General features: G+C 46.5%; 1 protein-coding gene across 4 annotated transcripts in view; it reads right to left on the bottom strand.

The window, feature by feature from the left end:
• Positions 1–23,954, bottom strand: part of Cep152 (centrosomal protein 152) — a 90,206-nt gene that overhangs the window by 22,167 nt on the left and 44,085 nt on the right. For all 4 annotated transcript variants that reach the window (XM_023724039.1, XM_023724038.1, XM_023724040.1 and 1 more), the window contains 9 exons: positions 22,401–22,526; positions 21,693–21,802; positions 20,631–20,759; positions 20,368–20,503; positions 17,966–18,148; positions 16,536–16,823; positions 11,435–11,566; positions 7,539–8,189; positions 4,605–4,746 (listed from right to left, as the gene is read on the bottom strand). In XM_023724039.1, the coding sequence (XP_023579807.1) occupies positions 4,605–4,746; positions 7,539–8,189; positions 11,435–11,566; positions 16,536–16,823; positions 17,966–18,148; positions 20,368–20,503; positions 20,631–20,759; positions 21,693–21,802; positions 22,401–22,526 (1,897 nt within the window). The remainder of the gene's footprint in view (positions 1–4,604; positions 4,747–7,538; positions 8,190–11,434; positions 11,567–16,535; positions 16,824–17,965; positions 18,149–20,367; positions 20,504–20,630; positions 20,760–21,692; positions 21,803–22,400; positions 22,527–23,954) is intronic.

The raw sequence follows: 23,954 nt of genomic DNA, 5'->3' as shown, positions 1-23,954 counted from the left end.
AAAATGCTTGAAACTATTGTTTGAAGCAAGGTACAATTCCCCTATGATGAATGCTATCACTATGTATATATAAAATGTGCCAATAAAAAAAAAATTCAAGGAAAAAAAAAATCAGCCTTCAAAATTCAATGACTCAATCCAAAAATGGGCATCTGAGATGAATATACACTTCACAAAGGAAGAGATACAAATGGCAAAATATGAAAACATGTTCAACATCATTGGTTATTCAAGAAATGCAAATTAAAACAACAATGAGATACCATCTCATGCCAGAAAGAATGGCTGTCATCATGAAGTCAACCAATAACAAATGGAGAGGCTGTGGGGAAAAAGGAACCCTTCTCCACTGTTGGAGGGAGTGTAGGTTGGTATAGCCATTATGAAAATCAGTATGGAGATTCCTCAGAAAGCTAGGATTGGAGGTCTCATTCAAGGCAGCTAGTCCTGTCCTAGGTGTTTTTCCAAAAGAACTGAAATCATCATAGCACAGCGACATATGTGCAGCCATGTTTACAGTAGCACAATTCGTCATAGCTAAATCTTGGAAACAACCCAACTGCCCATCAACCAAAGAATGAATGAGACAGATATGGTATTTTTACACAAGGGAGTATTACTCAACTATAAAACAGATAAATGTGAGGCTTTTGTTGATGAGTGAGTGCAACTAGAGACTGTACTGGTAAGTGAAATAAATCGGACCCACATGTGCAAACGTCATATTGTCTCACTAGAGAGAGAGCCTGAAATTGTAAATAAAGTCTGAAAGGTACAATAGATACTGTGGAAGGGAAAAATTTGTTCAATGGGAAGGAAAAACTGGGATGAGAAAAAGGACAAAAGAAAAAAGAGGAAAAGACATACTTATGTATATATGCAGGATAGTTTAGATAACTGTATTGTCAATTTCTGCTTATCTTTTGAAAGGAGCAGTTAATGCTTTTTTTTCTTTTTATTCTTATTTTTTTAATTTCTCATAATTTTTTTGTTTTGTTTTGTTTTTTTAAACCAATTTTTCATGTTTACATCTGGTAACCTAAACAACTAATCTGAAGATAACATCACACAATACTGTAACCATTGTTGAATTCCTATCACTTTGTTTAGAGAAAGTTCCTATCATTTCTAATGCTGTTTTTTTCTTTTTATTATGTTTTGTATTCTTTAAAAAAAAATAAATAAAATGTGTTTAAAAAAAGAGGCTAGAAGAGAAGACAAAGACACACAAGTGGAGGAAGCACTGGTCAGGCAGACCCCTGCCCTGCAGCATGCTGCGCAGGACGTCACCGGGTCAGCGGACGCCCCTGGAGCACAAGCTCCAAGCCGACACTCTGATCCAGGGTCAAACATGCCATACCAGGTTGCACAAAGAAATATCCCGAGTCAGAAAATCCAGGCTGGGGTAGGAGGACACAGAAAGTCACAGCGTATGTACCCTACCCTCAAATGGCTGAGGGCAAAACGAGGTTGACTTACACACACCTACGGAGCAGCCCAAACCGAGGTGAGATGCTGCCGGCAGCGAGACGTACGGGCACAGAAGTGCTCTGGGCAGCTAACGTTATTTTTGTTACTTTCCTGTAAACTTGAAATTATCTCCAAAGCTTAGTCATTTTTAAAAAAACTGTTGGAGCCCTAAGTATATAAAAATGGCTGGTGTCATACCAGTGCACGGCAAACGCATGGTAAATACCAGCTATGGCCATAGTAACAGAAATTAAAATATATAAAAGGTAGATTATGACTATAAATGCAAGTGATATAAAGAAAGGAGAAATACAAACCAGCACAGACTAAGAGACCAATATCCTAAATGTTAATATAAAGTCACTGATCTAGGAAAATTATTCTTAAGTCTCTCCTTACTTTTTCAGTTGCATTCAAATGGTGCCATTTATATTTATGGGCATCAAAAGGTCAATGCAAATCACACTGGTACCACATGCTGATACTATTTTTTTCTTCCTTTTGTCTTTTTTTTTTTTTTTAAAGACAGGGTCTCACTATGCAGTTCAGGCTGACCTTGGACTAACTTTCTAGCCCAGGTTGGCTTCAAACTTGAAGCAAGGCTCACGCCTCAGCCTCCTGAGTGCTGGGATCACTGGCATGCAGCACCATGCCCAGCTCATTTATTGTATTTTTTAAGACACTGTTGTAAAGCTGGAAACCAAGCAAGGGCCCACTGACAAGAGCACAAAATTATGGCAGGCCTATAAAAGAACCTGCTGTACAGTGAAGCAAATGAAGGAGCAGGGATCACGGCGTCAGCACAGGCAAATCCTAGCAGCTGTGGGCACGTGGAGGCAAGAGGCAACGTACGAGACTACGGTGAGGACTAAGCCATTTCTGTGTTTAGACAAAACATAAAGCAATGGTCTAAGAATATATATATACACACAAAAGCCTGAAGAGCTACTTTTTCAGCAAATCAGAGTATCTGTCCCCTCAGGCTGAGGGACACAGTGGGGATGGAACTGCAGACCAGCAGCACTGAGTTCTGACTTCTTAACCTATGCATTACATAGGCATTCCGCAGGTACCAAGCAGTTCACAGTTGACATAACTTGAACATAACTACCGACAGTAGTGCTCCCTAGTGGTAAGATTGTAAAGGACTTGTTCTTTCCATACTGGGGATTAAACCCAGGGCCTTCAGTGAAGCTCCATCCTCAGCCCTTTTTAAATTTATTTAGTATTTTTGACACAAGTTCTTATTAGGTTGCTAAGTTGCCTACGTTGGGCTCAAATTTGTAATCCACTAAGTGCTTTGTGTTTAATTCTGGCTTGTGAATTTACTAATGTGTTTAATTAAAAAAGACTGACAGGGCTGGAGAGATGGCTCAGTGGTCTAAAGCACCTACTTAGAACAAGCTTAGCAAAGCATCAGGGACCGCGGTTCGATCCCCCAGCACCACATGCCAGCCAGCCCCGCCCCCTGGTGGGCTGAGCTGGCCACACACACACACCTCTCTCTCTCTCTCTCTCTCTCTCTCTCTCTCTCTCTCTCTCATAAATAAATAAATAAAATTAAAAAAAAAAAAAGACTGACAAACATACCATCTTCTATGGTTTTGTCTTCACCCCAACCTACTTTCTCTTATGGACTAATTTCATTCACAGAAATTCCTGAGAAAGTAACATTTAAAATTTGTTTCTATTTCATATATAAAAATCCATTTCTCTGCCAGGCATGATGGCACACATCTGTAATCCCAGCACTTGGGAGACTGAGACAGGAGGACTGATGCAAGTTAAAGGTCACTACATAGAGAGTTCAAGGCCTGCCTGCAGCCTGCATTACAAAGAATATCCCGTCTTTAAAATATATGTGTGTATGTGTGTGATATTCCAATTCTGATATAAAATTTTTGTTTTATAAGACCTAAGACACAAAATACAAATTAGAGTAGAGTTACTCTCCACTTAACTAGCAGTAAGCTATTCCAAGCTGTTCAGAATCTTGAAGCAAGGGAAAAGGACCCCACTGTGATCAGTGAGAACACCACCTGTTAGCCGGCCTCCAGGACAGGCGGATGAGCAGAGCTGACCGCAGCACTGCACTGACTTAGAGCGTGCGGAAGCTGAGGCTGGCCTAGGAGGTGTATTCACCCTTGCCACTGTAGGCTCTTTTCCGGGTCGCAATGGAAACAGCCAACAAGAAGCAGAAAAGGCGTGTGCATGTGTTGGTGTGTCCGAGGCAGGCGCAGCTCGCAGAGGTCACTAGCCTCACAAGGGTGAGACATACAAAGAACTTGCCAGTTCCTGGTTCAGAAGCCCTGACCAGGCAAGACAGGCCCAGCAAGCTCAGTAAGCGCCCTCTGGATACAAGGGGCTGGGGCCCAAGCATGGCCTCAGTGACCAGCACAAAAAGGAAAAGTGGAAGCACTGATTCTTCCCAAGGCGTGCAAAATACCGAGCGTTCACTACGCCACATGCTGGACGAGAGATTAAAATCACCGCCCCTGCCCTGAAAACAAACTCATCACTAAACTAGGAAAGCATCTAATACAAACACTGCATGAACAGGGCTTGAGATCCAGGTACGGTGGCACACACCTGTAATCCCAGCACTGTGGGAGGCTGAGGCAGGAGGATCACAAAGTCTAGCCTAGCCTGGGCATCCTAGCAACTTACACAGACGGGCTCCTGTTTCAAAAATGAAAAAGGGCTAGGGATGCTGCTTAGTGTGAAAACCCTAAGTTCGATTCCCAGAGCTGCAAAAACAAACACACACCACAAAAAACAAACAACAAAGACTGGACGTAGCATCAGGGATCTGAGGGGAAAATCTCCACAACTTGGCAGCGCTCTTACGTGCAGCCCTGATTTCCCAATGGAGAGGGCACAAAAAAAGACTCCTCTGTGAAAACTCCCATGATGCTCCTGGCAGTAGGAATCACCTGTGCACAGAGAGAAAACCACATAGGGCAGTAGTCAATCGGCCCTGTGTCTAAACACAAAGTGGACTCTCACAAGCAGATACTCATTGAGTTAGTGTACTATTTCGTGTCTACTTGCATCTGACTTCCTGGTCCTCAGGGCGAACCTCTAGGATGGCGACTGTAGACACAGAAAGACCAGTGGAAATGAAATCCAATTACCAGCTCCTGCTGCAGCTTCCGGCAAGTCTGCAGGGTAGGCATGGGGTCCAGGAGGGGGTGTGGGCCGGGCCGTTGGGACCCCAGGGTCTCTTCTGCCAGGGCCTTTGCAGGCAGGGCCTGTGGAGAGCTCAGCCGCGCTCCTCTGAAATACATCACCTTCTTGTTAACACCGTGTAAAAATCACCGCACATTTCTGTTTAGCATATTCATATGAAAAATACAAAAAAAAAAAAAGCATCTCGCCTGCACCAGCTCAGATGCTGTTCCTGTCACCAGGCAACGGATTGGCTCGAACAGCAGTGTGGCCAATCAGAGCACAAGGGAAGATGATGCGGCTGCTGCAGCACCAATAGCCCCCCTTATCCATAAGATCTGCGGCACTTGCAGTGTTAATGTGATCAAACCATAGGCCAAACAATAGGAAATCAAAATTGTTCGGCGGAACCCAGAACACTTTGTTGAATCAGGGTCAAAATCATTTGCAGGGATAGCACCAACTTTTGCCTCCTACGTCTTGGAAGCAACACAATAATCCTGAATTTACAGGAGTATTATGCTTCTAAGCGCTTGTACAGGGTGTCTCTGGGAGGAAGGAAAGGCCAGCTGCGTTCCAATGAAAGACAGACTGAGGCTCGGCCAAACTACACATCTTGTACCAGAGCATTTCGTCAGCAGCACATGCAGAGCACTTTTGCGGGGGACAGGCAACACAGCTTAGGAGGCGCACCCCTGTCTAAGGCAATGTCCCCACTCTGGACAACAGACCACACAGTGCTGACACAGTGAACACAAAATGTGGGCTTGATTCCAAAAACCCTGGTCCTGAGGGCAAAAGGCCCACTTTCGAGCACCGGGAACCCACTCTACAGGAGCTCCTGGGAAGGCCGGCTGCTCCATCAAGGCCCGAAGGAGTGACGGAGCTCCGCCCAAAGGCAGTTCGTATTTTTGGTTTTCACGTAAAATTGGAGCAGAAAAGCCAAAAGGACCACAAATAAATAAACAAATAAATAAAACTTTAAAAAGGTAGGGAAGAAATCTTTTGTCCTTAGTTTTAACTTGATTTTCATAGTAGCGTCAAAATATGCATCCTTAAGTTTGCCCCAAATTCTTTTTTTTGCCCCAAATCCTGTTCCACTTGATATTTTTTATCCACTGTAAACTGTTATATTAAAATATTTCAATAAAATGCTCAGTTTCTCAGAAACTGTTTTTCATTCATTGCATTCTCTCCATTTTAGAAAACTTTTGATCATCTCGGTCATTTTAATAAGGAGTTCTTTTTTTTTTTTTAAGGAGTTCTTCAGATACGTAATTTTTATTCCTTTTGCTTCAATGAACAACTTAGATGCTATAGATTTAATACATTATAAATCCATTCCCCGTATCATGCCACGTCTATTGTGAACCCCTAAGCATTGCTTTACCTCGACACCCTGAGCTGAGCTAGGTCAGAAATGGCAGGGGGTCAACTATGCCAGATTAGGCTTTTCAGTCATCTCTGTTCTCGGAATGGAATCTGACCCACCCAACAAAAGCTGTAAAAGTCTATATTCTTAGCCAGATTATGTGATTCTGTCTCCACAGACTTGTAAGCCATGTTAAGTCACACAGATGATCTTATACTGCTTACGCCGCCCTGTTAAGAGGACTCCAGGGTTGATTAATACAAAGTCCAGAACATTCTGAAAGCCCAGAACATTCTCCGTGTGGCCGGAAAATGGCAGGACAGAGGCGCTGACGCTGCTGACTTGTAAAGCAGGAACGTCTCTGTAGGGCGGCAAACGCAAAAGTGCTAATATAATTTTCTCACCTGCTCTCATCCTAAACCTGGCTATAAATAATGTTTCTTGTTTCTGCCACTTATTTCCTCCAAATGAAATACTAAGCACTGCCCGTGGGCACCGTCTTGCAACCACTTTTCTATCAAAGGCCACTGCTCCTCAGTCACACTATGAATTCAAGGGCAACGTATCCACCGGGCAGGACTGGCGCCTCCCTGCTGCTTCCTATGCAGGAAGCAGAGCCCATGCGTCCTAAGTATGTCCTACCATCTCTACGGAATTCAGCAGGGGGTTGCATTTCCTTTTTCAAATGGGCAACTTCATAAGTTTACCCAAAGTACTAAGCAGTCATCGCCAAGTGCTGGGACTCAGATTTCAGCCCTTGGCACTAATGGCAAATGTCCATTCTGGCCTTGAGGCCTGACAGGCTGACAGACGCTAGCTCTTATCTCAACTCTTCTCTCAGATAAACCTCCTAATACTGGCATTTCTTCCACCTCTGATTCCAAAAGTCAAAACTGGCCAATTATGAGCCCCAGAGCGTCACCCTGGGCCTCTGCTGCATGCCGAATTTCTTGAATCACACAGTAGCTGGACTTGGCCTTTACCTCATCTTCCATACAAGCTACAAGCTGGGCTCAGAAAGCGAGACAGCGCAGGGACTCATCCCACACGCACACCCACATGCACACCCACATGCACACCCACGCTGCACCAGCAGGGCTGGGCCTGAGGGCTCTGCCTGAGCCGGCCGCACCCCCGCGTGCTTGCTTCTGCTCAATACTTTTTGTCTTTGTTTAGCCTGTTCTGCCTACACAAACTGTAAGTTCACTGAGGGCAAACATGGGCTTATAAGTGCTTCACAAGTTTTTTAAGCATGAGCATTACTCACTTCTGAAATCTCAGGCTGTTTTTCTTAAAAAAAAAAAAAAAGGCAGTCAGAGGCAAAAGCTCTGCCTCCCACCTGCAGTAGTGTGAAGCAGTGAAGTCTCTTTGGCACGAAAACATGCAATCCTTTGGATTGGCTACAAAACATTTTTAAACCACTGGTAAAAATACCAAGTCTTACAACTATTAAACAGTAAAAGGAAGAAAGAAGAAAAACATCACGGCATCTCTGACAATTGTCCGGATGCCGCTCGACAGAACGTACCTTCTCCTGCTCCGGCCCTGCATCTTCCGTAGATAAGCAGGGCCTATCTTGCAGGGCTTTCTGTACGCAGGCCTTCAGTTTCTCAAAATACTGCACAGACACCCACTTGGAAGAACAAGCCGACAGGATGCCCACTAGCTGCCTGTCCTCCGGCCCGCGCGCGCCCTCCTCCGGAGTGGCCCGCAGGAGGTGGCCGAGGGCCATCAGGAGGTCCTCCTCGTACCGGTGGATCTCGAGTTGCGTCCGCTTGGCTTCCTGCACCGTCCACTCCCTCCGGCTTTGGTCTAGACAGGCTTGCACCTCTGTCTCCTTCTGCAAAAGCAGCTCAGCTTTTTGTTTCACAAAGTCCTCTTTAGCTGCTGCAAGTACCTCACTAATTTTGTTCCGATGATCGTCTAAAAACTGCCGGTAGTCTTGCTCGTTCTGCTCCTGAAGTCTGCGGATTTCTTGTTGCTTCTCTCTGTTCCACTCGCTGCGCGCCTTCGCCAGCTCGGCCCTGACGGCCACGGGGAGCTCCTCATCCTTCAGCTCCAGCTCCTTCTGGAGGGCTCGGACCCGCTCCTCCAGCTCCTGCCCGGGAGCCCCGCCCTTCTTCGCGTCCTCCAGCTCGCGTCTCCACTTCTCTTTAGCTTCCGACACCGCACACGAGAGCTAAAGGACACAGCGACAGGCATTTTAGAAGAGCACATGATCCTCCTTGTTGGGACCAAAATCAAACTAAGTAACGGAAGATCTGCAGTCCAGTGAAAGGGAAGAAGTGTAGATATACTATAATTCTATAAAATACAGTACCTACACCCTACACTCACAGAAATCTTCATTCTAAATCGTCTAATAGTTTTAATTACAATGTTTTTTTAAAACATCCGTTTCCTGATAGGGGACCAGAAGTTGAAGATGGCATATATATTTGATAAAGATGTATACATACATACACACACGCACACGTATGTAGTATCTCTAAAACTATTTTCATTGTTTTTAAATTTTATTGAGAAAGAAGTAGCAATGAGAGTTTCAAAACAGGTTAGTAGGACAGTTACAATAATTAATACATTGCATATTGTTGTCTTTGTAGTAGTTTCTAACACTATTTTCAGAAAAATATTTTATATATTAGCATTTTAAATACAGGTATAGTCTCAAATTTTATCCAAGGCCCTCCACAAATTAAGTACTTTTTACTTAAAGCAAAAGCAGTCTCCTAAGGAAATCCGACTTACTGATCAGTAATGCAATTTTAGTGGCTGAGTCAGTTCATTAAATGACCAACTAGAAAGTCATTTTTCATTCATCTCATTTTTATAACAGAATGACAAGCATATAATATCACAGTCCATAATCAAAAAGTAATAGGGTTATCAAAAAGTCTGGGCTCTGGCTCTAGTCCCAGCACAAGGGCGGAGGAGGAACGCGGGCTCCGGAGCCAACGGTGGGGCTTCCGCAGCAGCGGCCTCCTGCTGGCTGGTCCTCTACTTCCTCAGGCCCAGTGCTCTCCTCCGTGTAGCTGGGGACAATCACATGCTAATTAGCAGAATGGACAGCCATCCAACTAAAGTACTCAGCCCAGAGCCAGACAATCAGGAGGGCTCAAACGTTACTCAGCCTTTACTACTCCGGATGTGCAGCCTTTCAAAAGTGCCCTAAGACCTCGGCTCTTCCTATCTTCACCCACATAATAAGCAGTGGATGATGTCTTAGCTTGAGTCCCTTTTACCTCTAATTTCCCCTGACGGTGACCAGAGTTACCAGGACACACAGCATCAACGGGCAGATCTGAGCATCTTCACTGTCCTGATCTACACAGTGGTGACTGTGACTAATACCACGCCAAGGCGCGGGACGAGGAGGGGGACGTTACGTAGCAAATGTCCTACTGCAAGAGTGCCCCGTGGACTATCTTCATCACGGACTTCACCGCAAATCTCTCTGCGGCTGGTTTACTAACTCTGCCGAGACCTGAAACACACTTACATGATGTTTTGACAGAAAACAGCTCACCCTGCGGTGGAGGCCTAGGAGACCCTGCCAGGTGGCCTGTGTGGAGGTAGAGGCGGCGAATGGATCCCACGGAATCTGGCCTTACCAAAAGTACCTTTGGAGGAAAGCTCTACAGAATGGGTCGGGACTCATCAATGGCTCCTGAACTTCACTGTACATTACAAACTCCTGAGGAGCAAGCACTAAAACAACACTGACACCCAACCCACACCACTCACAATGCCATCTGAGGGTGGTGCCAGGCCACAGGACCTTTAAGGATCCTTGGAAGACTCCATCGGGTACCACGGTGGGGGAACCGCGGCACCAGTGTAACCCCTTCCAAGCTCAAGAAGCTGGCTTTTCCTGACGGACTCTGTAGAGAGGATGATGCACAAAAGGCCTGAGTCTTGGGATACACACCAAATTCTCCTCCAAGTGACAGTGGCCCAGGCTCAGGGCTGCACCCTCGACTGCAATCCGCTGCACTCTGTGTGAACTCAGAAGGGAGGATCGACGCAGTAGGCCCAGAAGGCGCCCGGGGCCTGCTTCGCTCTCTTCCCCTGACACGCAGAGGTGTGAATTTCCTCTGTGGAGCTACTTAGACTGAAGATCATCCGCTCTGTACTTAGACTTGGCCACAGACTCACGTTGCTTACAAATCTCTACAAGCTCACTATCATACATCAGTGTTAACACTTCTCTTAATTTCACCTTATTAAAAATACAAAAATGTTTTACACCTATTTTATTTTTGCCATTGTTTTCATTGCCTCAAAAATGCGTTGTCATAAATATCTGAAATATTTAACTTTTAAATTTTCCTCCTTTTTTACACTTGTAAGTGCTTCACTCCACCAACCCCGAGCTTATTGTGATGCATGGGATGGTAAACATAACTTCTTCAAATTGACACCAGGCTAGAACAAGGCTACTTATGATGGAAAATTTTCTTCTTTTCTCAAACAATTCACTTAAATTTTTATTCACAGCTGGGCCCCTCTGATGTCTGCACTGCACTAAACTAAACACAACTCTACTCTATGACTCAGCGCTGTCTGAGTTGTTCGCCAGCATAGTCTGTGTGGAAGCTGGGCTAGGACTCCTCCTCTAGACCACTAAAAAAATCCTAGTCTCTTTATTTTTCCAAATAAATTTTAGAACTTTCATGTCAAATTTTAAAACTATTTTCAGTTTGTTGGCATTTGGGTTAGAACTGCTTTAAGCCAGTAAATTAGGTTGGAAGACTACACACAGCTATGACATGGAAGTTCTCCTTTCAAGGAACACGACATCTCTGGAAAGCAGAGCTGGTGACGCACGGAGAGTGTGTGTGGGAAAGGTCGCTGACACAGCACAGGGACTCTTCACATGCATGAGCACACTGCACAGCGACTAGAGAACTGCCTGTTGCCAATCTCACCCAAAGATGGAATGCAAATTAATCTCTAAGTCAAGATTGTCTTCCTCCTCATGAGAGTTTTAAGATGCTGAAATAACCATTTCTTCCTTCACACCTTGATGACTGCCAGGCCTTAGCTAACGGTTAGGACATACTGTCTTAAGCCCTCACCAACTCTATGAGCAGGTACAGATTCCCAGATGCAGGTATGGGGCTGATGACAGTTGGAGCTTCAGAGTTTGCTTGGGACTGGAGGAGCACACTCATGGGTGTGCCTGCGAGTGCCTGGAGCTGCGGCCTGGGATCAGCATCTGGCCCAGCCCTGCTATCTCTGGCTCCACCTCTCCCTTCCACCATGATCCTTCGGACCACAGACTAAGTCCTCTGAAACCCTGAGCCAAAGAAAAACCTGTCCCCAGGACAGTGTCAGGTGCTATGTCTCAGCAACACGAAAGCCGGCTGAGGAAGGAGGGGGCCGCGACCTCCTCGTGCTGCTCCCCAGGGCCACACTCACCCGCGTGGCCACGGCGGCCTCCTGCTGCTCCTCCCACTTCTGGCGCTCAGCTCTCAGGCGAGTCTTGTACTCGGCGAGCTCCGGCAGCTCCTCCAGCCACCGACGACGCGCACTTTGCACAGCCGCTTCCACCTGCAGGACGCGACAACGACGAGATGGAGGGGTGTGCAGCTGCAGGGAGACCTTGTCTGCAAACAGCAGCCACGGTTACGCAGCACAGCCCGCGAGACTGCGCTCACCCTGACTCCATGCGCTCGCCTTTCCCCACCGCAGATTCCAATCGTTCCTCTCGGAGGCCTCACACTGTGCCATGCAAAGGCCAAAACAGGAAGTAAGAATTCACACGTGTGAGAAACAACACTGCCACCTCAGACTCCTTCCCACCAAGTACCAGTCGCCGTTTCCAAGGAAGCTCTATCTATCCTGAGGACGAGGACAGCTCACCAGGGCTGCCGATGCCTGCTGTTCAGTCACTGCCCCCCACACACACCAGTGACGTGGACAGCCTTACGCCTGGCGTTTTCCTACTGGCAGGAGTTAGTCTGTACAATCGGCGTGGGGAAATGTGCTTGTGATCCTGAATTCTGGGAAGCTGAGGCAGGAGGATTCCAAGTTTCAGCCCAGTCTGAGCAACTTGGTGATTTAATGAATGCCTGTCTCAAAATAAAAAGCAACCAAAGGCCTGGGGAAGTCAAGTCCCTGGGTTCAATCACGATACAAATAAAAAATTTCTTAAATTTTTTAAAAAAGTTTATATAAAAGAATGAAGCAGAGACCTCAATTCAGGGAAAAAATAAATAATTAAGGTGATTGGGTTATTAGCATATCATTCATAAAATAACTTTCTTATCCCTTTCTTTTAAAACATGGATAAATACACACAAGTATTCATACAAATGAAAGCAGAGCAGTATGGGGCCGTATTCCTCAGTGAAGCACAAATATAACCACGTGTAAACTCCAAGGAATTAAAAATATAGAGAAAACAAAGTATTTATAAAAATCTATATTCCTTAAAAATGTTATTGAGACATCTCATTTATGCTATTATACGCTACGGTTTTGCCTCAGAAGATCTAAGACTCCACAAAGACCAAAGCAGCACCTGTTACACTTCGCGTCTAGATGTCCCCCTAGAGCCTCGTGCAGTCACAGGGTCTTTTCAGAGGTGGCTGACTCTAGTGTGAGGCTGACTCATGGTGCAAGGCTGGGATTACGGGGGCTGGGAGGAAGGGTGACTGCTGGGCCAGTTTCCTGACTGGACTGACACCCCCCGATCCAGCGGCTCAGGCCACACTGCCTTGCTGCCCTGGACTATTGAACTCCTGCCCTGTGACACCTGCCTCAAAGCCAGCCAACTGTACCGAAACCTGTACAAAGTGCGAGCTAAATAAACCTTTCCCCCTTTCACTTTGGGAGTTGGGTATTTTGTCTCAGCAATGAGAAAAGGAACCAAGGCACACCTATAAACATTTCTTTTTCTTTTCTTTTTTTTTTGCAGAACCGGGGATTGAACTCAGGCCCTTGCACTTGCCAGGGAAATGCTTATTCTACTGAGCCATCTCCCTGGCCCCAGCACTTATTTTTCTACAGAACATTTTCTTAGTAAATGTTGCAGAAAACCATGTTATAGCTGATGGAATATAGCCCAATACTGTTCAGATTTCCCTCACTTAACAACCTACCTGGTTAGCGGCTGTCTAGATTTATGACCCACCATTCAGACTTTCAATCCATCTTTTTTTTTAGGACAGTTCTGTCCAACTTGTTGATAAAGCTTCAGTGGCTTTTAAAAAATACAGCACTCCTTGCTTATTTAATGCTGTAACTTAGCTGATTATACCATGTGCAATAGCACTACAGTTTTGTGTTCTGCTACATGTTACAGTACTGCTCGTAAGGGTCATGGAATAAAAGTAAAGTCATCAAGTTGGAGTTTCCTCTGCTCGCTTCTTGGTTCTAAATTCTGTAATGTGCAATGGATAGACTTGTCCTTTAGCAACCAGTTCCTAGAACGACTAGTTGCAGACCATAGTGCTGCTGCATGGTTGCTAAGCAACACGCCTCTGATCCTAGGCCATTCACTCATCATGCTGTACAGATAACAGCATCCACAAAGAAACAGGTAGCTTTGAAATATGTACTATTCCTAGAATGTCTGATACTGGGGAAAAACAAGCTGACACTGTTCAGACAGTGAAGCAAAATATGCAATATTTGCCTCAATATAGAAAAACTATATGGCTGCCCGTGACGACACAGAAGGGAGTGCCTTGGAGGATGGCCCTGGAGAGCTGTCGGTCACACACGACACAAGCGGGACCACCGTGCCCAGGGGCCAGCAAAGTCTGTCAGGGCATGCTGCAGCGGACTGCTGTCTTCCAACAGCGCCTTGGGTGGTAAAAACATGAACACCTCTGGAGCTAAATAAATTCTCAGATACAAACTCCTCAGGGGCGATGTTACCTTTAAAACTTTTTGATATGTAGCACTACATATCATATGAGTGCACATATCTTTCAAGGAAGATGTGTGTGTACTTGCAAAGCACAGGAAACGATAGAATAATTACTGATCATTACCACTCTTTTGATGTATTTAGTACAGGGTCTACATACAGGGTCTCACTACACAGATCCAACTCCTCGTGCTCCTCCTGTTTTCAGCCTCCCAAGAGATGAGATTACAGGTGTGCTGCCACTCCCGCTCAGCGCTCCCCAGGGATGGGGCCAGCACAGCATGCCAGGGATCGAACCCGGTCCCTGCATCTGCCTCAGCAGGAGCTTTAGTCCACTGAGCTATCAGGCCAGCCCTGACCACTGTTTCTCTTGGCTCTGCAATTGCTCTGTGTTTAATGCCCCTGCCTGTCAGTTTCTTCACTACATACTTTGCCCTTCTGTCCTCCACGATGTGTGCTGCAGAGGCGGCAGCCAGGGCAGCATCTCCGGGAGGGCCAGCTTCACTGTGAAGGGCAGTCAGGATTTCCAGTGACTTACACAGAGTCAAGCAGGTCCGTGGTTCTGTGAACCTCAGTGGTACTGTAGCCTCGCTGGTCCCTGGCAGTGACCTGCTGAAGCTCCTTCATTAGAGAGGCGAAACCGCACATTCAAAGCAGCGCAGCACCGGCGGCGTGACCGCCGCGTCCTGACGGCTCCACGGAAGCTGCTAGCATGCCAGCAAGGGCATGGGAAAGAATACAGAACGGACGCTCCACTGGCTTGCTAAGATCACGTCCGGATTCCATCTGGCTTGTGTCGCGATCCCTGACGAGCGCTTTCTACAGCACTGCTGCACCAGGCCTCCCGGCTCCGCTGAGAGCGCACCCCCACTTTTCTGACACGTGCGAGATCGCTACTGCCTGCACCCAGCTGACGCGATGATGCGCTGGCGGCGGCTGCACTTTATGCCGAAGGCTACTGGAGAGCTTGTGTTCTTGAGACAAACAAATTGGTTTCACTGAACTAGCCCAATACTCTTAAGTCTAATGTGTATTTACTCTTTCTAGACTTTAAGAATGCCGCGGAAAATCCAATAGAGCAATACAACAATAAGCAGAATTTCCCATACTTATCAAAAGCTAAGTATGTCTTTAAAAATCTTATTTCAGGATTATTTAGTTTAAGAAGTAATAAATATAGTAGCTACATCGAGGTTCGGGGATCTCTTGCAGGCTAGACTGTCAGGCACCATCACAGTCTGGCTTTAACAGACCCAAAGCCTCCTGTGGGGGGAGGTGCCTGGATCTGGTGCGGTTGCGGGAGCCTGCTCTGAAGAGGCGGGACACTGGGGCTGCCACCCACAAGGACTCGCCCCTCCCCCTCTGCTTCCAGCTGCCACGCCCTGAGCAACTGCCCTCACCGGGGCCTGCTACCATGCAGTTCCTGCACCTGAGCCAGCTGACCACGGATTGGAACTTGTGAAACCAGGAGCTGAAGTAAAGCTCTCCTGCTCTAAATTACAGTGTCAGGAACTGGGCATGGTGGCGCACGCGTGTAATCCCAGTGTGGGGGGGGGGGGAACCTGGAGGATCACTGCGAGTCGGAGCTGCACAGCGAGACCCTGTATCAAAAAACTAAATCAATTATGGATGTCAGGGACTGTGTCCCAACGAGAAGGAAGTGTCTACGATGGAGGGAGGAGGGCCTGTGGGGTCAAAACTGCTTTCAAGGTAATTTAAGGCCCTGCTCGCTTCACTCCCATCAGCCTACAGAGCAGCACAGTTCTGCAGCAGTCATGGTCCATGTTGTCGACACCAGTGCTTTGACAGCCAAGTGAAGGATTGCTGGTTTTTGGTTTTTGTGTTTTGATTTCTCAGATCTGATTTCCAGTATTGCGAATAGAAACAATCCTGACACAAAGCTGACAGTCCCGAGGTTTCAAAGTAGAGAGTCCCCAAACTAAAAACAGTCAGAAATCTGTGACAGCGCGGACAGATCTAACAAATGATCACTCATCCCTACACGCCCCTTTCCAAGGTTTCCTGGACGTGAAGCTACTTGCCCCAGTTAAAAGCTGACTTGTGGGAGGTTCAGACAGAGGGCCAGGCCTGCACTGTGGTGGCTGATGGGACTGCAACCCAGGCCCAGGGCGGGCACCCCTGCAGCTCCCGCACACACGGGTCTCAGCACAAAAACGGTGCCATATATTCCATGCCCAGCTATAACTACTTTAACCTAGAATATTTTCTAAAATATTAGATGAAAAGGACTCCTAATTAAACTGTACTTCTTTCAGAAGTGAAGCCACCTTAACCCCAGCCACCTTGATGCTTCCATCTCAAAACAAAAGATAATCTGTCCACTGAAAAAATGTACAGAAAGACTGAGGGGGCCACGGCTTCATGGCAGAAAGTTTTCTTATGAAGAAAACTTCAAGAACAATGGAATGGGTTTGCTTGGGGTTTTTTTGTTTGGTTGGTTTTGGCTTTTTTGGCGGTACCAGAGATTGAACTCAGGACCAAGTGCTTATTCTACTGAGCTATCTCCCCAGCCCCTTAGAACAGGTTTTGTACTCTAGACCTGCACAAACTTTTAAAAGTGTAAAGCTAACGGATTTCCAGCACGGGGCCGTCCTAACACCTTGGCTCTCCTGCGTCTGTTACCTGTCTGGTAATGTTCTGGCAGTACTTGAGCTCCAGGTCGATCTCAAGCTTCTTCAGAGCCCCCCGCATGGCCGCTTCCTTCTCGCGCCCCAGGTCTCGCTGTACCTGGCGCTGCTGCTCTTCTCCTGTAGCTGCCGCCACCTCGGCCTTGCACTCGACGTCCAGGGCGGCGGTGCAGTCAGTTTGGCTGCCGCAGTCTGAGGTCGTCTTTCCCGACGATGCCTTTTGCGTCTCATCCAGCCTCGCCTGCCACTCCCCTTCCAGCTGTTGAACTAGTTTCCGTTTGATCTGTTTTCAGAAGAAAAAGCGTCTGAGAAGAAAAACATTCAAACAAGTACAAACTAGAATTATAGCGAGACAGAAGCGGAAGCACAGCTGTGCTGAAACCCATGTAGGCCCGGGCGCAGATTTAGTCAATGAAAATATATTTCCAAGTAAAACTTGAAAGTTACTTTGTGCTTTTACTGGGGGAAAAAAATCATATGGAAGATTTAATTACATTGGGTACAGTCAGCCTCTCTTGCTGACACTATTTAACTTTCTGCGCAACCACTACAAAGATGGCATAAAACACTTTCACTATTAACCTGTATTTCATTTGCATTTTGCCATCAATATAGCACTTTCCACAAACCAGGCACTGAGTAAACATTGAACCTGAAATCGAATGATCTAGAAAAATAGTTCCACTTCAGTTCAGCAGAAGAGACTCTTCCGTTCATGGTGTTAACGTTTACTGAACAGTCTGCCCTTAGGACAGGCCTTCCTGGAAGCACGTCTTGATGACTTGCCCACTTGCAGCAGTGCACTGGGACAGATCTAATCACTGTTTCAGGCCTAACTGTGAAGTAGCAAAATCTGCCTGCTTTTTTTTTTTCCAGGGCCCTCACAGTTTCCCTGGCTACCAGGTTAACATTGATACCACTCCTGTGGAAAGCAGAACCTATTTTAAATAGGGCTGAGAGTCTTCTCATTTCAAGGTCATAATCTGGGGCTCCACTTCCTAGGACACCACGAGCACTCGTCCTCTCACTCGCTCCTTAGGCAGCAGAAACTAGCTCTGTGCTTCCGAGCCTGTGTGCTTTCCTGCTAATCTACTGCGTGGATTATTTATGGGTTAATTATAGACATGACTCTAGAGTTGCCAGAATCATTTTGTAATATGAAGTGAGACTTAGGGTTTCCTTTCTAGGCATCAAAGAAGTACTCCCAAAACTGTTATATCCTGAATTTGGATGAAGAGTCAAGAGGGGGTAATTTTAGAAAATGAAACTGGTACAGCAGCTGTGGAGAGCCCAGTCCTGAAGCACGACTGAGCGGACGGCTGACGGCTTAGGTCCTCGACAACTACTGCTGCCTGCTCAGGAGCAGTGGTCCTCCGTGGCTACCTCTACTCGCTATTGAACACAGACGGCAGCGAGAGCACACACCTCCTTCTGCTCCTCGTCCCAGCGCGCTCTGGCTAACATCACTTCGTTTTCCACCCGCTGTTTAACGTCAGTTTCTTGCTCTTCCAGCCACTTGTTTCTTTCCATGGCAAGCGCTTCTTGATACTTTTCTTCCAGTTCCACCTGAAGGTTGCTTATATGTTCTTTTTCTTCCAACAGCTGCCTCTTTAAACAAAATTTAAGTAAGTATCTTTATAAAATACTAAGGTCTGCAAGTTAAAAAAAAAAAAATTAAACTTGTACATTGCATAGACAGACAAATAACCGAAAGAACAGCGCTCCCGCTTCCGAGGACTTGCTGAGCTCGGGCTGTAAGTGGGACGTCTCTCCGTGTGTGCAGAATGGGCCTCCCTGTCTCATCAGCAGGCACACAGCTCACAGACTACGACCCAGTCCAAAGGGATTGGCGCGAGTTTCTTTTCTCCCCTCGTCTTCCCCTTTCCCTGAAGGCACCAAGCTCACACGTGAGGGAAGGCGGTGTGAGGCAGAAGCCAGCTCCCACGCCCCGAGCGTTCCTGACTCGGGACAGCGCATCCAGGACCCCTGCAGCCTGCGGGCCCGGGACATGGCACTCAGATGCAGTCCCCTCTCTCAGCCCGGCCACCGCAAAGGGTGCAGCTCACAGGAAAACCCACCCTGCTGGGCCCCTCTCAGGGAGGGCCACCCTCACAGGTCCCCTCAAAGGGAAGGCCACCCCACAGGTCCCTTCTGGGCCTGCTTGGGAGTTTGGTGCGATGCTAGCACTGTGTCCCTGGAAGATATGTCCAGGAAGCCAGCCACTCCTGCTCTGCTAGCTTTTCAGGGTATGAAAAGATTAGTCTCTCAAATGTGATGGTGTCCCATTCTGAATGGCTAAGAGATTGCTAAGGGATTATACAAGTCTAAGTAAAAAAAAAAAAAAAAATCCTAGAAGATTCTGAAAGAAGGAAGAAATTAAACTTCTGCTTTCAATCCCTTACGTGAGGGTCAGTTAAAGCTACAAAAAGGATAGCAGAAGGAGGTTTTAAGAATCCTGATGAGCAGACACCTGTTTTAAAAGTCTATACAACTATATATCTGATGAGAAAAAGATAATTTTTACTGCATAATAATTTAAGTTTTCTGAAGAAAAATATTAACCTAATTAAAGGTTTTTAGGAGCCAAACAGCAGTTTTAACTTCCTTTACTGAATTAATGCACAAACATTTGCAAGCCAAATTATCAGTCAGTAGCAGCTGTTAGTTACAAGAGAGTAGATCTGATCTTACAGTCAAACTGATTGTTTTAAAACAAATCCTGAAAAGGACAACCTCGGAGAGAACTGCTCTCACGTTTTCGCCAACTTAGATATTTTTAAAAGCAGAACCACACTAGAGCTCTCCCACTTCCACTTTTAAGACATTACTGGAAGCTAAACTCAATTTCTAGGTAACTTAAGGTCCCTTTTAACTTTTATACTGTCAACACTAACTAAAACGGCTCCCTTTAGAAGTGCTTTTTCCCCTAACTGATACATATGCATGACATGTTTTCCCACCAGGTTAATCCATTAAAAATAATCAAAATATTCAATGACAAACTTTTAAAGTCTGTGGTAGCAATTCCCGTATTTAACATAATTAATTCAAAACCTCCACAGAGAACATCTGTGGGAGCCTTAAAGAGCTTTTCTAATATAGAGGCAGGCAGCTTCCACACAGGTCTACAGCTGGGAGCCTGGGAGGCCCCTCGCCAGGACAGGAACTGGGAAAGGACTGGTGACCACGACGGTGACTTCACCCCCGGGTGCTCCCCGAGGGTCGCCAGAGGAATCTGGAGGGCTCAGGGACCTCCTGCCGCCCCTCCAGCTGCTCTGACGGAGGCAGCAGGACACCCCAGCCTGGCCCTCCAAGCCTCAGAGCACGACAGCCCTGTGTGAGACAAAGCGACTGAGAGAGGGGTCTGAGGAATCGGCCAGCCCAGGAATCCTGCAGTCAGCAGGTGAGAGACTCAGGTCCACTCTCTCTGACCTTCTACAAGAAGCCTAAAGGGAACACCCTTCATCCTACATCCATGCCACTTTTAAAATGATTTCCAGCCAGACCTGGTGGTACATACCTTTAATCCCAGCCCTTGGGAGGCTAAGGTAGGAGGATCATCATGAGTTCCAAGCTAGCCTGGACTACATAGTGAGTTCAAGGCCAGCCTGGAATATATGGTGAAACTCTATCTCTAAATAAATAAATATTTTTAAAAATAAGGTAAAATGATCCCCTCACATCATGGACTACACTGCTTAGTGTGAGCCATCAGCCACATGTAGACACTCTGCAGCCCTCCCCTTCCCAGCCCAAGGGTCATAGTTTAAGTGCCACCCCGAGGCCCAAGGAGGGCAGCAGTTCGAATCAGCCCCGCCCTCGCGTACCTTCTGCTCCTGCGCCTCCTGCTCCTGCCCCACGGCCTTCCTGAGCGCCGCCTCCAGGTGGTCCTTTTCCCTGCACACCTGCAGGTAACATTCCTGTGCAGCGACCAGCTCCTTGCTCGTCTTATTCAGGTCAGACCTGGGGTGCACAAAACCAGCAGCTGAGTGACCCCACAGGAACAAAAGGGCCCCAACCATTTCCCTCCAAACGCGGACTGGGGGCCAAAGCCTCTGGCGGCTCGGGGCAGCGAAGCCTCTGTTCTCACCGGAGCTGCGAGTTCGCTCCCTCGTAAGCCTCAAACAGCTGCTGCTTCTCCAAAGCATGCCTCGCTGACAGGCTCTCGCGGATCTGGGCTTTCATGGCCTCGTGGTGCTGCTGGTAGGTCCTCTCGCACCTAGCAAGGAGAGTGGCACTAGGAGAGGCTACAACAACGTGCTTGCCCACCCGCCTGCCCGCCTGCCCGCCTTCCTTCCCATCTATTTCCTCTAATGCAAATTAAGACAGGATTCCTTTTCCCCAACTAGAAATGGTAACAATTCATTCACAACCAACAGTGTTATGAGAATCTCCAACTTTTTTTCTTCAGATGTTTCCAAAGAAAAATTAGAAATTTGGATGTGAGAATGTTTTACTCTTTCATACAGAGATGGCAGGTAGCCTATGTTAAGGACATCTGTGGATAAATCATCTGAAATAATGGACTGTGGTTCTAAAATTCCAAGTCATATGCATTCAACACAAATACCAACAGTATCCAACTCACAAGTAAGTTATGTCCCAGAAGTCTGTTTCCAAATTTATGATTTGGTATTTAGAAGACATATTACCTCCCACAGATACCTTCTTTATAATGAATAATTTCCCAGACTAGCTTTTAAACAAACAAACAAAAACCCTAAGGTGCAATACTTCAGTGAACCAGTTCTGATGATGCTCTAGAACCCAGACTACTACATAATACTGTTTCTATGGAAAGCGTGTTCCGAAGTCTCACGAGATTGGCATTTATCTCTGCCAATCCAAGATCTCAATAGGGAAAGTTTACTTCATCCATCATTTAAAAAAAATTTTTTGGCCATGCCAGCCTCACCCCCAGGGGCGCACTGAGACAGCAATTGAGACTGGGTGTGGTGGTGCACGCCTGTAATCCCAGCTCTTGGGAGGCTATAAACAGGTGGATCACTACGAGTCCTAACCAGTAGTGAGACCCTGAACACTCTGTAGACCCTTCCCTAAAATAAATAAAAATAAAAACGTTTTTGGAGGGGAGGGGTCTTGAAGGGGGGGTACCCAGAAGACAGGCACTAGGTATCGATGGGGATCTCACCTATCCACAACTTCCTGCTTATCACGGTCAAAATCCTGCACCATCTGTCTCATTTGATTACACAAATCCTGGTTTGCATTTCTCAGCTTTTCTTTGGCTTCTTTAAGTTCCTAGGCACAAAAGAATATTCAGAGGACATAAAGATTTTGGCTGATCAATCTTGTCTTTTTTAACATCCTCAAGCTTGACACCTCTGGCCTACGACTTTCCTTATAATCTCATTTTTATATCTCTGCAAAACAAAACTTTCCCATGCCTTGGTAAGAACACAGCTTTCCTTGATACATGGCTTTCTCACAGGAGCCACAGTTAAAAATTTGTATTTGCTTTGAAATATATAGAATGCAAATATTTAACCAGAGAAGTATTAACCAGAGAAGAGTTACTAAGATAACTCTTTGAATAACGTAATCTTTAGTAACCCTTTAAGCAAGATTTCACATATTGGTCAAGCCTGGCTAAGGAGGAAAGAAAGAACATCGCAATGGGCCGTGCTGCTCTACAGAAAGGAGACAGGAGTCACGCTAACCCTCCAGTGGGACTGCCCCCCAGAAACACTGGCTGACGAGAAGGAACGGATGCAGTAACTGACTCCTGACATACCTGCCTACTAACACCCACCGCCCCTTTATCTCTGGAAAGTCTAACAAGTCCTTTGGATTTCATAAGGTCATGAAAATTCTCAAACACAGGACTCTTCCTGATTACCTCATTCTGTTGTTGCAAAACTTGAATTTCATTTCTAAGCTGCAGAACATTATCTCGGACAGCTCCATCGGAAGAAGCATCAGGCCATAAGGGAGTCCCTGAGTTTTCTGAGGTATTGATTTTCATCTGAATATTAAAAAAAAGTCAACAATGTTTACTGTCTTTAAAACAATCTGCGTATTCCAAAATAATTTCACAAAGAGTTGCAAAACTATGCAAATGATTTCTACCTTTCACTCATCTTTCCCAAAGTGAATACAAAAGCAGGAAACCAACCCGGATGCCACTACCACCCCGTCTACGGGCCTCACACACACATCTCCAGGTCTCTGCTACTGTCTTTTCTTGGACCAAGATCTATGACTCCTCTTTGTGCTGTCAAGTCTCGTGAGTCTCCTCCAACCTCAGTCCTTCTGTCTTCAAGCCCACGCCCGTGCTGCGCAGCACAGCCCTTGCTTTGGATTTGCCGAGGTTAGCTGCTGCTTTACCTAACTGCGGGTTACGCCTTGGTGGAGTGAGTGTGGTCCCAGGAGATGACGGAAGCTCCGAGGCCCAGGGCAGTCGTGGCTCCTCATGGGGACGACTGTGGTTGAGGGTGGCACCTCCCAGGCCTCTCCATTGTGGGCCTACCACCCTGTAAGTTAGTAGAAGTCTTCTGACAAGATGCCTTCCACCCACTCAGATCAGCATTTATCCTAGTTCTGGATGGACTTACTTACACCAGCCTTAACGCGTGGATATGGATTTCATTCAGCAAGCACATTTTTAAGACCCATGACAGACTCTGGCGGTTTTCTAGAAAGGCTGAAGTCACACAGATGCACCCGTCTGCTCCTCTCCCCTTCCCATGCCAACAGTGACCTTGCTGCAATCCTTGGGTTAGATGGCAAAGGGCACCTAAGAGCCACCACCATTCTCCTTTCCTGTGCTGTCATCGTGGTGGAACCCGACGGACCTTCGTTCATTTTTCTCATCTTTCCAGATTTCTCCATTTGTATAACTCTGCACACTTCCTCCTGCTGAGGACTCTCCTAGTCCAGTGTTATAAATGCTTTATTCACAGTGGAGGGTGTGCTCACAAGGTGTCTAAAGCGCACTTGTCTGCTTGGGTTTTGTACGTATTTAGTTCCTTCAGCAATGATTTTAAAATCTCCTGCTCCTCCACCTAGCTCAGAGGATGCAGTCGTTGCCTGTCCCTGCCTCTCCCAGGCAGGACAGCAAGGCATCTGAAAGCCACCAGCCTCCCTGCCTCCAGGTGAGACACTGCACTTGTCGGGCCTCCCTTTTCACTCACTGTCCTGCCCCAGCCGGAAGAGGCAGAGCCACGGATGCTTGCGTGGCTCACTCTGAGGTTCTGTTAGACTTTACAGATTTAGGGATTTACTCTCTAGGGATTTTACTTATGCACTATGATGTTTTTTTGGTTTTGTTTTGCATGTTGTTGGTTGGCCTATTTTAAACTTGTGATATTCATTTGTGCTTCTTCCTAACTGGTAAGTTTCTATAACTAATAATCCAAATCCAAGCAGCGCTTAACCGATACAGTGAAAAGCT

The sequence above is a fragment of the Octodon degus genome, unplaced genomic scaffold (assembly GCF_000260255.1).
Source record: "Octodon degus isolate 3935 unplaced genomic scaffold, OctDeg1.0 scaffold00105, whole genome shotgun sequence".
Lineage (NCBI taxonomy): Eukaryota > Metazoa > Chordata > Mammalia > Rodentia > Octodontidae > Octodon > Octodon degus.
This window is presented reverse-complemented; position numbering and strand designations above follow the sequence as displayed.